The 15,278-nt window shown below is 42.5% G+C and overlaps 1 protein-coding gene across 1 annotated transcript in view; it reads left to right on the top strand.

The window, feature by feature from the left end:
- The window catches only part of itsn1 (intersectin 1 (SH3 domain protein)), a 36,459-nt gene extending 22,352 nt beyond the window's left edge, over positions 1-14,107 (top strand). The window contains exons 30-48 of the mRNA XM_069709314.1: positions 93-138; positions 303-424; positions 567-690; positions 1,058-1,252; positions 6,324-6,445; positions 7,160-7,266; positions 7,492-7,593; positions 7,699-7,780; positions 8,168-8,266; positions 8,358-8,441; positions 8,707-8,790; positions 9,119-9,253; positions 9,351-9,431; positions 9,837-9,958; positions 10,129-10,211; positions 10,345-10,428; positions 10,613-10,677; positions 11,232-11,340; positions 11,459-14,107. Coding sequence (XP_069565415.1) covers positions 93-138; positions 303-424; positions 567-690; positions 1,058-1,252; positions 6,324-6,445; positions 7,160-7,266; positions 7,492-7,593; positions 7,699-7,780; positions 8,168-8,266; positions 8,358-8,441; positions 8,707-8,790; positions 9,119-9,253; positions 9,351-9,431; positions 9,837-9,958; positions 10,129-10,211; positions 10,345-10,428; positions 10,613-10,677; positions 11,232-11,340; positions 11,459-11,607 — 1,995 coding nt within the window. The 3' untranslated portion in view covers positions 11,608-14,107. The remainder of the gene's footprint in view (positions 1-92; positions 139-302; positions 425-566; positions 691-1,057; positions 1,253-6,323; positions 6,446-7,159; positions 7,267-7,491; positions 7,594-7,698; positions 7,781-8,167; positions 8,267-8,357; positions 8,442-8,706; positions 8,791-9,118; positions 9,254-9,350; positions 9,432-9,836; positions 9,959-10,128; positions 10,212-10,344; positions 10,429-10,612; positions 10,678-11,231; positions 11,341-11,458) is intronic.
- Positions 14,108-15,278: the final 1,171 nt, after the last annotated feature.

Genomic DNA, 15,278 nt, shown 5'->3' with positions numbered 1-15,278 from the left:
CATTGGGAGGTTTTAAAGTTGTTGTTGTTTTTTTAACAGGAAGAGAGAAATACTTTCTAACGGTTTGTTTGCTCTAACTTTCTGTTTTTCAGGCACTGGGACCAGCAGGGAAGACGGGCAGCCTCGGGAAGAAACCAGGTGAGCCTTCACTTCCCTTTAAAGAGTTCAATTTCAAAGGTAAAGCCCCGTTTTTATTTATTTGCTTGAGCACATTGAATGCAAATTTTTAAAAAAGCAAAGATCGGGATTCATGTGTTCATAAGAAGTAACCACAACCCCCCTCTTCCCCCCCCTCCCCTCAGAGATCGCTCAGGTGATCGCCCCCTACAGCGCCACGGGAGCGGAGCAGCTGACGTTGGCTCCCGGACAGCTCATCCTCATCAGGAAAAAGAACCCGGGGGGCTGGTGGGAGGGCGAGCTGCAGGTACTGTCCCGATCCTAAAGTGTACGAATATACATTGTATGAAATTTATGTGCTTTCATTACATCACAAGCAGACTAAATAAATTACGAGATTTGAGGACATTTTGTTGACTGAGGGGACGCTGTGTTCCTATTGGTTCCAGGCTCGGGGGAAAAAGCGTCAGATAGGCTGGTTTCCAGCCAATTACGTGAAGCTGCTCAGTCCCAGCACCAGCAAGACGACTCCCACGGAGCCCACCCCTCCTAAAATGGCTCCTGCCAGCACAGGTACACACACACACACACACACACACACACACACACACACACACACACACACACACACACACACACACACACACACACACACACACACACACACACACACACGAGGCTGTTTTCAGGGTGGGCTGTAATTATACACACAGACTTACTACAAAGCCAGTGTAATAATATTTAATTCATGGTTTCAATTGACAGTTTTGATCCAACTCGGATTTTGTGCTCGAAATGTTGACGAGGATCCGAATTGGTCGAATATGAAGTTAGAAAAAGAAACGCAATCTTTAATGTAGTCGTTGACCATATGAAACGGAGGGAATTGTCTCCGTGTTGACCCCCCCCGTGTCCGTCCGCTCTGTCCGTGGTGCTGAAGCGGTGTGTCAGGTGATCGGCATGTACGACTACGTGGCGCAGAACGACGACGAGCTGGCCTTCCTGAAGGGTCAGGTGATCACGGTGCTCAACAAGGACGACTGCGACTGGTGGAAAGGAGAGCTCAACGGGAGGGAGGGTCTGTTTCCTAGCAACTACGTGAAACTCACCACGGACACCGACCCGAGCACGCAGTGTGAGTACACACACGCACGCACACACACACAGCCTCACCTGTAGCGTGCATCACATCAGAGCACACTAAAACTAAACATACTAACTTACTCTCAATGTGTAACATTACACACTGACACACTCTCTCCCTCTCACACACACACACACACACACACACACACACACACACACACACACACACACACACACACACACACACACACACACACACACCCCAGAGCCAGGTGTGGAGATGCTGTCCCTCTCTCAGTCTTTGACCCTCCCCAAACCTTTCCCAACCCAGGCTGGTTTGACCTTTCACCTTTCACCTTGACACGCCTTTGGGCCTCTTTGATAACCTCCCAGTCATGCACCGCCTCTGGGTCGGTGTCTGTGTGTGTTTGTATGGTGTGTAAGTGCACGCGTGTGTGTGTGTGTGTTTGCGAGTGTTTCCCCCTCCTTCCTCCCTGCATGTCGTCCCTCCAGCATGATCCACCGTAGACCTAGAGTTTCTAGAGCGGAGCAGACACACACCGACAGCAGAAGCTCATCGATGCATCGTGACAGCAGCTGTCGTCTTGACACCGCTGCTACTTTTAAACGACGTTCGTCTTTATTTGAAGAACAAAAATGTGCCAACAATTTTTTTTAATTCTCCAGATTTTTATTTTGAATATTACTAGAAATTGAAGGCAGCAAGAGTTAAATTAAAAAAAAGTCTCGACTCTGATGGCGATGGCAGCGTTTTGTTCCCGTCTGCACATCTGATCTCCGTCGCCGCCCGCTCTAGATCCTCTATTTCTATGCTAGGGTTAGGCCACACCTCCACACTCTCTGTCTTTTTGCTGCACGCTCCACCCACCTAGCACCCGACTGGTCGTTGTTGTTGTTGTTGTTGTTGTTTTGTTTAGTTGTTTTTGTTGATGTTGTTGTTGTCGTCCTCTCTCTAGGATCATATCATTACCCAGAAACCCCCCTTCTCCTCAAAGCCCTCAAAGAGACCCACTAGGCCACGCCCACTAGGCCACTCAACCAATGGGGACAGCAGCACGAGGTCACATGACCCCGGGAATGGCGACTCTCCACCAGTAGAAGCCACAGAAAGAGACAGACACACAGACAGACTGTAAACATTAGGACTCTGTCTATGCACAGCTCTGACTGGGGGGGGGTCAATAGTCAGGACTCCACCTCTTCTTCTTCTCCATCTTTCCCTCTTCTTCTTCTTTCTGTTTTTATCTGTCGCACCACCTGTAGACAAGGAGGGAAGCAAAGACTATTGGAGCTCCTTTTTCTCCACTGATTGGACTCATGAACATGTTTTGACTGGATCACAGTGACTGTACACACAACAACAACAACAACAACAACACACACACACACACATTAACACACACACACACACACACACACACACACACATTAACACACACACACACACACACACATTAACACACACACACACACAGCCCTTGTGCTAGCGTGGTAAAGTGGATAGTGGGTCATTTTGTGGCTTTATGGGAGATTCTCATTAGAAATCAGTCGTTCAGCTCATCCCCCCCCTCCCCCCTCCCTCCTCCTTTTTATTTTGTATTTTTTTTTTTTTTTTAAAATAACCCATTGGTGCAGCAGCTTCATTCACCCGTCACCCCCCCCACCACCACCACCACCACCACCACCACCAAAGGAAACAGCGCTGGCCCCGCCCCCTCCCTCTCACTAACCCCTCCCCTCCCCACAGCTTCACAGAAAGACCCACTATCTGCTGGAAAGGACGGGTCTCAATGTTGTTGTTGTTTTTTACTCTCCTCTCCTCCAAAAGCCAAAGACGTTCCCTCCTTTCGTCCGCTCCGAAGGAGATAAAGGAGAGGAGAGGGAAAATCAGGCAGTATTGAGACGCGTCCCTGCAGCAGCTTAAAAAAAAAAAAAAAAAAAAAAAAGGCTGAGTTTGAACCCACAACTGCTGCTCGGCCTTCTGTGTTTTATTTTTTTTTTGTCGTTTTGTTTTTACACACTCAGTCTGTTAGTTAGTTGGTTAGTTAGTTCTCCTCCTGTCTTTCTCCGCTAGGGAAGGAGACGAGGAGGCATAGAAGGGAGCGAGCAGCTGGAGTGGGACTCAGCCGGAAATGAAAAGCCATGCTGTAACTGCTTAGCATACCAGCTAACCCAAATTACACACACACACACACACACACACACACACACACACACACACACACACAGCGAGAATGTTTTTATCCGTTGTAGTTTTAACATCCAGAATACGTGTTAACTTTTAAATGGTCCGTTTCATGGTTCTTATTTGTTTTGGTTTACACGTTTAATGTCTGTTGCTATGATGATGATGGGATGCTGTCACGCTGTTGAGGGTTAGACCAAGATGATGGACACTTGACACGACACGGATGTGGTACTAAACAAAAACAACAACAACAACAACAAAAAACGTGTAGGGGTGGAACGATTTGTCCCCGCAAAAAAAAAAAAGAAAAGAAAAAGAAAAGGCCGTCTACCGGCCGTCGTCACGTCTCTGAATCATTCCTGTTAAAGGAGCAGTCTGACATTTTTTGGGGGGAATTCACTGTTTAGGAACGGTATGTCATGTTTAGATCCCTGTTTGTGAACTTTAGCCCTACTGATCCTGTGAAAAAGCATATTTACCCCCCCAAAAATATCAAACTTCTCCTTTAATTTGCGTTGTTTTTTTGTTGTTGTTTTTTTTAATTTAATTATTTTTTTTTTTTTTAAGTTGTGGCTCAATTTCACAAACTCGCGATCTTTATTTTTATTTTATTTTATTTGAGCTTTACCTCTGAATTTTTCCACACTGTGATGCACCTTTGAAAAGTCTTTTAGCTCATTGTCAACCAGACTCCATTTAAAAAACGGCCAATTTAAAACAAAAAATGTATTTATTTTTTAACGCGTCCCCTTCCACCTCCGTCGATCATTTCACCCCTACGAACTCTTCAGGCCGTCGACGCCGGGTTGTGACGTTTTGTACCGGCGCTAAAAAAACTGGAAAAAAAACAAAACAACCCAACTTAACCCAACCCAATTAAAACATCCGAACCAAACCGTTTGTTCCCAGTCGGAAACATCATCGATGGTATTTTACCGTGTCATTTAGCAGCTCTGTGTTGAAGGGACAGTAGAGGAACATGCATACAAACAGCACAGCCTCACTTTCAAACCAATTTATATCCTGTATTTTACCGGTTACCATGGTGACGTACACCCACCACCCCCAAGTGTATCTTTGCCTTTCCCTCGTTTGTTTCGCATAGCAACAGACCAGTATTATAGGGGTTGCCATATCAAGATTTTGTATTGTTTTGTTTGGTTTGTTCAGATGACAGTATTGTGATTTTAAATGTTTACCCTCAGAAACGCAAAACAAAAGGAATGAGACGGTTATTGAAATATATATATAAATATATATATACACACACACACAACGAGCAATAGAGCTAGCATTAATGATATTAATTAACCTGCTTGGATCCCATTGGCTCCTCGGGTGTGTCAGTATTGGAGTTGCAGCTCTCTGATTGGTTGATGAGTCGAGACCATTGGTGCTTTTGGGAGTCGTTTTATTTTCCCATCAAATAACAGATCTGGGTTTGTTTGTTTTTGGGGGGGGGGTCAAGAGTTCATGAGAGTTTGGTAACCGATGGTCGAGACTTTTCTCGCAGTCAGAGGGAGTATTTTAGATTAGAACAAAGCCGGCTGGACCGGAGCCGCCGCCGCCACCGGGTCCATACGACTCTGGCTGAGATGTCTCTCTCCGTCACTACAGACTTGGGTTTTTTTTTCTTCTTTTATGTCCTCGTCAGCATTGAGGTGAAATCATGTTGAGGACTCGTGATGCTGCAGGTTTACGGTGCAGCCCAAGCTAGAAACTTAAACTTCGGTGTTTTTTTGTGTTGTTTTTTTTTAACAGAAAGCGTGGCTCTGGTTCAGTCTGGTTTGTTTAAAAAAATAAATAAAAAAAAAAGATAAAAATATGATCTACACATAATCTAATGAACGGTAACGGCTGACGCTTCACACGGATTTAAATAGCAACTGTGATGAATGAATGAATGAATGGATTAACAGCCAAGCCAAAATATAATCAGACTGCACTTGGTGTCAGCGTGAATGAATGGATGAATGAACGAGTGTGAATAAAGCGTGAATGAGCAATTTTATGGACGCGAGTGGTCGGATGGATTCACAAAGGAATGAAACGAATACTTGAATGAACGAATGGATGACGTGTACAGAATGTCAGCGTAGAGAAAACGTCCCGAAGGTTTTTATTGGAGATTTTTTTTGTTTAGTTTTTTTTTTTGATGAAGCGGTGAATCTGACTGGTCCTGATGATTAAATGCTCTGAGACAGACCGCAGTCGACTGGCCTCGTTACTCACACACACACACACACACACACACACACACACACACACACACACACACACACAATTATCATCAAAGCCAGACTATTTCTTGTTTTGCCGTTCTTCTGCCCCCTGCTGGCCAAAAAAAATGGAGTAAATGACACTTTAATGCAGCTCGGAACAAATAAATGTTTTGAACACACAATTTTCCCCCAAAGGAAAAGACACACAAACTAAATTAATTGAATCCGAATCTATCAAATCCTTTTTTTGTTTTTTACCCTTAATTTTTTTTTAATAAATTTAGGCTACAAACATCATAAATATCTTAATAAATGCACAAAGTCTGGATAAAGATTACTTTTCTGACAGCTGCAATATAAACAGAAGCCACAAAGGAAACTTTCTTTAGAAAAATGTGGGAAAAAAAAAAAAGTCTTATTTCGGAGGTTTGAGTGACAGATTTTTACACACAGATTTGCAAACAACGGTTTCACAACACAGACTCACACTCGGTACAACAAACGGACAAAACTCTCGACCGTAAACACTCCTCACTCCACATGTGTTGCTCTCAGGTATGTATGTATTAGTACACGTCCAACAGGTACCATTCGTTCCTTTGTTTACACCTCGCGCGCCCGAGGACGTTTTGACTGACAGCCGGTGTGTGTGTGTGTGTGTGTGTGTGTGTGTGTGTGTGTGTGTTCAGGGTGCGCCGACCTCCACCTGCTCGACATGCTGAGTCCGATGGAGAGGAAGAGGCAGGGCTACATCCACGAGCTCATCGTCACCGAGGAGAACTACGTCAACGACCTGCAGCTCGTCACGGAGGTGAACACACACACACACACACACACACACACACACACACACACACACACACACACACACACACACACACACACACGCGCACTAAAGAAAAATCACAGGAACTGGGCTTGAACACACCGTGATCAGAACAAGGGCTGGAGACCCACATACAAGTCGTAACACCATTTTTCTTTTTTTTTATATTTTATACCACTCAAATTTTTCTTCACAGAAAAAGAGTGAAGTAATAAATAATTTCAAAACGAGAAATAAAAAAATAAAAAGGTGCAAATAGGACTTAAAAACTCAGTGAAATAGTTTTTTTTTTTTTTAAAGCAGACGTATTTAGAAGTATAGTGAAGTATGTGGTGTTCAGATGTTCATAAAATTTCAAGAATCTAAATAAAATTTTATGAAATGATGTGGAAACGTATGTCCTTCAAAATAAAAGCACAGCAGCTTTTATTTTACACACAATACATTTTTATTAAAATATTAAATTAATATTTTACACAGTAAAAAAAGTTAAAAAAAAAAATCTTTTGACTTTGTTTTTTCACGCTCGCAATTCTGATCCAACGTCATTAACATAAAGTACTTACAAAATCACGTGACATTTAATTTACTTTGAAAATTGTATTCATTCATGCTTTGTGTGTGTGTGTGTGTGTGTGTGTGTGTGTGTGTGTGTGTGTGTGTGTGTGTGTGTGTGTGTGTGTGTGTGTGTGTGTGTAGATCTTCCACAAGCCTCTGCTGGAGTGCGAGCTGCTGACGGAGAAGGAGGTGGCCATGATCTTCGTCAACTGGAAGGAGCTCATCATGTGCAACATCAAGCTGCTCAAGTAAACACAAACGTTTTCGCAGATAAACAAACACAGAACAGCTGTTTTCAATGACTGCGTCCTTATTTTATTTTATTTTTTTTAATTTTCCTTCTCACCGCTCGACCCTGAAGGCAGAATTAATAACAAAATTATATCTTTAAAATGTACATGAATGTCATTGAGGTTTGGCGTTGGCATGGAAACCGCTGACCGACCCATATCCCCCCCCTCCCTCCCCCGCAGGGCTCTGAGAGTGAGGAAGAAGATGTCGGGCGACCGGATGCCTGTGAAGATGATCGGTGACATCCTGACCAATCAGCTGCCTCACATGCAGCCCTACATCAGGTCCTGTCTGACACGCCTCCGTCACGATTTTAAAACCGATCGATTTAAAAGTAGATGAATTATTAAATGCGCATTTTGACTCTCTGATCTACTTTCTGTGTTCAGATTCTGTTCGTGTCAGCTGAACGGAGCCACGCTGATTCAGCAGAAAACCGACGACAACCCGGAGATCAAAGACTTCCTGAAGGTATAAGATGATCTGAAGTGTCCTTGAGCACAACAAAGTGAACTGTGTGATATTTCTTTATTTTTAACTGCCTTTATTCCTGTTTCCTGATAACGTCGTCAGCTGAGCGACTGTGTTAAATCTCTATGAATAATAATCTCACTGTATCACCAGATTATAATTTAATATAATGCTGCAAACACACACGGCGTTAAATACGACTTTTATGGCGGAGAGTTAGAATTTTTGCTGCTTCGGCGAGCAAAAACTCCTGAAAAATGTCACAAACGCTGCTTTTTGAAAGACTCTTTCTCCAAAAGTGCTTCAGTGAAAAGGTGCAAAAAAAAAATGTACAAATGAAAATCCCGGACTTTTAATTGAACATCTTTTTCTATTTCTCCCCGTCAGAGGTTGGCCATGGACCCGAGGTGTAAGGGGATGCCTCTGTCCAGTTTCCTGCTCAAACCCATGCAGAGAGTCACGCGCTACCCTCTCATCATCAAAAATGTATGTAATGCACACACACACACACACACAGATGTTACCACATCTGTATCGTTTCTGTTTGTACTGAATGTTTCTTGTTTATCGGCTGCAGATCTTGGAAAACACCCCCGAGTCCCATCCGGACCACAGCCACCTGAAAGCTGCTCTGGAGAAAGCAGAGGAGCTGTGCTCACAGGTGAACACACACACACACACACACACACACACACACACACACACACACACACACACACACACACACACACACACACACACACACACACACACACACACACACAGAGCACCAGTTCTGAAGCAGCATATCAACATGCTGATATTTGACATGAGCGTGATATTTTTCTTACTTCCAGCTGGCTGGAAATTTGCTCGTATGTGCGTGAGGTATGTTTTGTTTTTAATTTTTTTTTTTTAATTTTTGCGTGTTCGTTTCGTGTTTGCAGGTGAACGAGGGCGTCAGGGAGAAGGAGAACTCCGATCGTCTGGAGTGGATTCAGGCTCATGTTCAGTGCGAAGGCCTCTCGGAGGTAACGGTCACACCAGCAGAAAGTTTCCCATCTAAAACACAGAAAGAGCCGCGTCCCTCCGGTTGTCCTCGCTGTTCACTGATGATTCAAACCTGCAGAAATAATTTGATTGTTTTAGTTCAAAGCTGCTGAATTTCCCTTAAACTCACATCTGCTGCATCTTTCTGATCCCAACTGACCTGCTGCAAACATAAAAATCTGAATCAAACAATTCAACTTTTCACTCTGGTAACTTGTTGCTTTTTTTGGGACATTTTATAGCTTAAAGTCTGTTTTTTTTTTTTTAGGAAGGTTAATTAATAAATCTTCTTTTTCTTTCTTGTCCAAGCAGCAGCTGGTGTTCAACTCGGTGACCAACTGTCTGGGTCCCAGGAAGTTCCTCCACAGCGGGAAGCTGTTCAAAGCCAAGAGCAGCAAGGAGCTCTACGGCTTCCTGTTCAACGACTTCCTGCTGCTGACGCAGGCGAGTCCATCGGCCTTTTAATGTGAAGTCCTCTGTGACTTTTATTTTGAAAAGGGGGCTATAGTAAAAAAAATAACACTAACTTTCCATCTGGCAGGTGACCAAACCTCTGGGCTGGTCGGGATGCGACAAAGTGTTCTCCTCAAAAACCCACCTGCAGTACCGCATGTACAAGACGGTAAAATCACACACACACACACACACACACACACACACACACACACACACACACACACACACACACACACACACACTCTCTCTTATTACCTGCTGAAAGACCAGGATGTTGACGGATGTTTGAAGTATTTCCTCTTTTCCTGTCGTTGCGTTGAACTGCAACATGTTTTGTTTTTGTTTTTTTACTTTTTTTAGTTATTAAACTCATCAATTTATTGCAGTTTGACAGTTTATTTCATTTCTTTTTTTTTTTTTTTTTATTCCATCATAATTTTAGTTTCAAAAATGTCAAAAATAGTTCAGTTGAACTTTGTATTATCCGTTGCCGTGGTGAATCATTGTGTTGAATATGAACCAGGGTTTCGGTCCAGTTTGTGTGACGGCTGCGTTTCCTGTCGCCCTCCAGCCGATCTTCCTGAACGAAGTGTTAGTGAAGCTGCCGACGGACCCGTCGGGAGACGAGCCGCTGTTCCACATCTCGCACATAGACCGAGTTTACACGCTCAGAGCCGAGAGCATCAACGAGAGGTGACTATTGAAACGCACGTTCAAACAGATTGAAGGTGTTGCGCAACATCGACAATAAGACTTTTTTTTTTTTTTTTTTTTTAAACTAAAAATGACAGAAATCTAAAAAGTAACATGAAGCCAGAACAACACGAGTAAATTTACATCTGAATTAAAACTTGTTTGTGCAGGACGGCGTGGGTTCAGAAAATCAAGGCGGCGTCGGAGCTCTTCATCGAGACGGAGAAGAAGAAGAGGGAGAAGGCGTATTTAGGTATCTGTCCCGCTCGTATACACATAATCGGACGGATCAAACTCGATGATATCCTTAATAAACCGTGTGTGTGTGTGTGTGTGTGTGTGTGTGTGTGTGTGTGTGTGTGTGTGTGTGTGTGTGTGTGTGTGTGTGCGCTCTCAGAGGGCCACCGGTATCGGCCGTCTGATGGTGAACATCGTGGAGGGGATCGAGCTCAAACCCTGTCGCTCACACGGTAAATCATTTATTTATTTAACCGTGTAAAGTCACGATCGTCACTAGGAGCCATTTCAAAGTACGTTTTAATTATTTTCTGTTCAGTTAAAATATATATATATATTTAATGTTGCTGTTTTCCAGCGATGTTCCTTCGTTTTTCATGTTTTTTTAAGCGCTGTCGTCCTCGTGTGTGTTTCCAGGAAAGAGTAACCCGTACTGTGAGGTGACCATGGGCTCCCAGTGCCATATCACAAAAACATTACAGGTAGGAATAATTACTAAATTATTGATTATTATTTGAAGGAAATTTGCCGGCGTTCATTATTGTCATTTTTGAGTCTCTGAAGAAAATTTTAAGACGAAAATGGTGTTAAAAGTTGATGCTTCTGTTCAGTATTTTGTATTTTGACAATTCATTTCTTAAAGTTTTAAAATTACTGACAATAATTTATTTATTTTACAGTTAAAACTATAAAATATTTACTGACTGACTGTCCAGTTAATCTGAATGTCGTTTTGCTTTTTTTTCAATGTTTTCCGGCTGAACTTTTTAAAAGGAGTTTTTGTTTTATTAAAAAAAAATTTTTTTTGACTTTGTGTTGAATTTGATCTTTTCTAATCAATTTCATTTTACTCCTAAATGACATTTTAACGTGTTTTTATGTTCCTTCATATCTTTTTCGGTGTCGTTTTTCTTGTATTTAAAAGGTTCCATTAATGAAGTTTATGATTTAGAAACATGAAATGCACCCGTATTAATTTTTTATCCGACTTTAGTGTCAGACGATCGTTCAGTTTGTCCTTTTTCTCTCTTTGCAGGACACGTTGAATCCCAAGTGGAACTCCAATTGTCAGTTTTTTATTAAGGACCTGGAGCAGGACGTCCTGTGTGTCACCGTGTTTGAACGAGACCAGTTCTCACCCGACGGTCAGAAATCCTCACGCACTCGTTTTAAGACACGATCTTTTACATCGTTTACCACTTTTTGTTTAACACCCCTCCTCCCCCTTCCTCCCTCCATCACCTCCTCCTCCTCCTCCTCCAGACTTCCTGGGCAGGACGGAGATCCGGTTGGCCGAGATAAAGAAGGACCAGGGCTCTAAAGGACCAATCACGAAGAGGTTGCTGCTCCACGAGGTTCCCACCGGAGAGATCGTCGTCAGGCTGGACCTCCAGCTCTTCGAAGAACCGTGAGACGCAACTGGTTGCCGGACCGGGCCGGACCGGACCCGGTACGACCGGGGGACCCCCGTCAGCTGGGCCGGGCTGGATTCTCCCGTTTTCTCAGCAGGTTGAGGGACAGTTTTACGTCAGCGTGGAGTTAAAAAGAACAAATCAATGAGCCGATCAGAACCAGAGAGGTGAATTCAAAAGGACCCGCAGAGACGCCGAGAGCGGCAACATATCTGTAGTTTTATTAAATATTAATAATGATCTTCTCGTCAGCTGTCCGTCGTCACAGTTTCACACGTTACCTCCTCGTTGTTTACGTCAGAATTTCAAGTTCTGGGTTCCTCAGATTCTCACCTTTTAATATTTTATTTTTTTACCACATGACCCCCGAGGGCCTCCGTAGATTTAGAAATTTGTCCTCCTTGACTTTTATTACACAATTTTTTTTTTAAGTTGCGTTTTTGTGTCAAAATCTAAATATAACAGTTATTGCTGAAGTTTCAGTCTGCTAAAAAAAAAAAAAACACCAAGTAGGTTTCAATCTATGACGATATACAAACACTCTTAATAAAAACATTACAAGTCGGCTCTCCGCTGCGTTTTAATTTCTTAAGTGAACTGAAATCATGAAGAGTTTTTAATGTCTTGAGTATCAGTAGAAGGATTTACACGACAAGACCAAATCTCCTCCTGACAAATTCAGTTTGAACAAGTTTGCACACGTCTTTGAGCTTTTTATTGTTTTATTACCATAAATAAAGAGCTTATTGTTTCCGTACATATCAGCTTTCTGAGATTAATATTCTATAAATGTAAAACCACGTCTCTGCAGGTCCTGATTTAAACCACTGAAATTTTTAACCCCCGCAAACGTCTTTAAATTTAGTTTTACTCGTCTTTAAACTGTGTTCAGTTTCACGAAGTGGTGCTTCCGTGGTCCGAAATCGTAGCGGTGAACCGGGTCGGTGCCGAGATGGGAGATTTTAATCTGAGAGGATGACGTGGTACTACGACCCAGGAAATTAAAAATCCTGCTTCCGGTCCGGTCCGGTCCGGTCCGGTCCCAGTCTGCCGGTTCTCCTCCCCCAGTCCGGTCCGGCTCAGTATTTCCGGTCCGGTCCCGGAGAACCAGCCCGGGTTCTCTCCCTCCTGCATCATCAAGACACTCCAGTGACAATCCCAGCCCTCCTCCTCTGTCCGAGCAAACCCGAACCCTGTGTGTGTGTGTGTGTGTGTGTGTGTGTGTGTGTGTGTGTGTGTGTGTGTGTGTGTGTGTGTGTGTGTGTGTGTGTGTGTCGAGGTGGACCGGCTACTTAAAGGCTCCGTTTTTCTTTAATTTATTTATTTAATTTGTTTTTAGGGAGTCTTTCGATCGACTCTTTCAGGCTTTTCAGCAGCTTCGAGGTACAAAACGCGTCAAACGGACCTCGACACGCTTCTGGGTTGGGTTTTTTTCTGGTCTGTCGTGCAAATGCTAACGATGCTAATAAGCTAAAATAAAAATAAAAACAAATGTCCGGTGTAAATAGATTAACGGACGTTAACGGACATGTCGGACGTCCCGTTCGCGCGCGTCAATTCTAGCAAATGCTGATAAACACAAAATAAACAGCTGAGCCGACCTGCAGTGACGGCTGGTTTTAAACTGTAAAAAAAAAAGAATGTCTTAACTTTAACTTTTCTTTTTCTTTTTCTTTTTTTTTGTTCCCGGATGCACACGGGAGTCGTAGATTTGATTTCCGTCACGCATCCCGAACTCTTGACGTGTCGTCGCTGCTGTGCTGAGCTGCCACCGGAGGGCGCCACTGCGCAGGGGAGGTGAAAAACAAAAACAACTAACCTGAACTGAACCCCTGAAACCTGCCCCGTGTGTCTCCGACCCCCCGAGGGAGCTCAGCGCAGGACGGACGTCGGCACTTTCAGCACTTTGAAAAACGAAACGCTGATATCGGAGCAGCCTGACTTTATATATCACACGGCGGCCATTTTGAGTAATCAGGGAGGGAAAAGATAATAATAATAATAATAATAATAATAATAATAATACGCTTAAGGGATGTTTTTCTTATCGCCAATAGATATCGTGAAAATACCAAAAACAAAACGGCGAGCTAGTTGGTCTGAATTCACCTTTTTTCACGACTTCCTTCTGTTCTGCTCTCCGCCTGTAAAAATGTTAAACTTTTAAAGCAAATGATAAATTGTAGTTTTGAAGAAAATACCTGAAATATGAACGGATGCGTTTTGTGTGAGGGATTATTTTCAGCGGCGGATTAATCCACATTTTGAGCAGCGGGGAAGAAATAAACTAAATATACAAGATATATAATTAAAAACAAAAACAAAAAAAACTAAAATTGTTCAATAAAAGGGAATAAAAATGTTCCAAAAGTTTAAGTTTATGTTTAATTTTGGGTATAAAGTCGTTTTATTTGGAAGCGATGCTTAAAAAAAAAAAAAAACAGCTAAAATGGCAAAATCTTCAACATTAGTGACGTGAAGTAATTCCTGGAGTTTTTTGGGTTTTTTTATATCATAATTTGTTTAGAAATTTGTATTATTTAAAAAAAAACAATTATAGACCGAAGTTAGTTTTTACTTCTTTTACGAAAAAAAAAAATAGAAATAAGACGACGAGACAGTTTTTTTTTTGTTTTTTTGGTTCATTGTCGGAAGTTTAACCGCTTTCGTTGTTGTTGTTTTTAAAGTAGATCGTGAACTCGTTTGAAAACTCAGGAGTTACTTCTTCTTCTTCTTCTTCTTCTTCTTCTTCTTCTTCTTCTTCTTCTTCTTCTTCTTCTTCTTTTTTGACGGCGGCGTCGAGTTTTCCCGCCCTGACGATTCAAAATGGCGGCCGCAGGCGACATTTCTCAAGTCGGTTTCGCTCGGCGAAGGTTGTCGTAGATTTTGGGGGTTTGTTAGCGAGCTGCTTTTGGCCGATTTAGTAAATCTAGTTCGTCGTTTTTAATTTTTAACGCCACGGTTACAGTAACTACTGAATTTATTTACCGCCGGGACAACCGTTACCTTAGCGACCAGCCACTGTCCAATCAGGAGTCGGCGAGGGCTCAGCCAGCTTCGGAGGAAGGCGTGAACGAAATGATTGTGTTTCTCCCCCAGACTGATGATGATGATGATACTGAATGATGATGAAGTCGTCTTACACCCCCCCACCTCCTCCTCCTCCTCCTCCTCCTCTTCCTCCTCCTCACACTTAACTGAATCCAGTTCGTCTACCTTCCAGGTTGTGTATAATACTGCTGTTATCTGAGAGTTAATATATGACGGGGGGCGATGAAGATGAAGATAAAGATAAAGACAGCCTGCTGTTAATTATCACTGTAGAAGATAATGTACGTTGTTGTCTTTCAATGTTCAGAATAAACTTCAGTTGGACCAAGACTCTCCGTGTTGTTCTGGCTCTTTAAAGCATTTTTTATTTTATTTTTGGTTCTTCGACGCGACGTCATCGAATCCCGATGAGGACCGTTGTGGATGTTAAACCGTTTTACGAAGAGCTTTACAAAATAAGAGACTACAAAAGTAATTCAAGGGTAAAATTCAAAAATATACGAGTTGGAGATTAAAAAGATGATTTAAAGAATAAGAAATTTAACAACAAATTAAGGATTAATGTGTGCAGTAAGAAAATAATACTTATTACACTTGTGAATAAAAAAAAAAAAACTTTG

This window comes from Brachyistius frenatus, unplaced genomic scaffold, assembly GCF_029030835.1.
Source record: "Brachyistius frenatus isolate BFR_SWC_R1_liver_20210118 unplaced genomic scaffold, ASM2903083v1 Contig_82, whole genome shotgun sequence".
Taxonomy (NCBI): Eukaryota; Metazoa; Chordata; class Actinopteri; family Embiotocidae; genus Brachyistius; species Brachyistius frenatus.
This window is presented reverse-complemented; position numbering and strand designations above follow the sequence as displayed.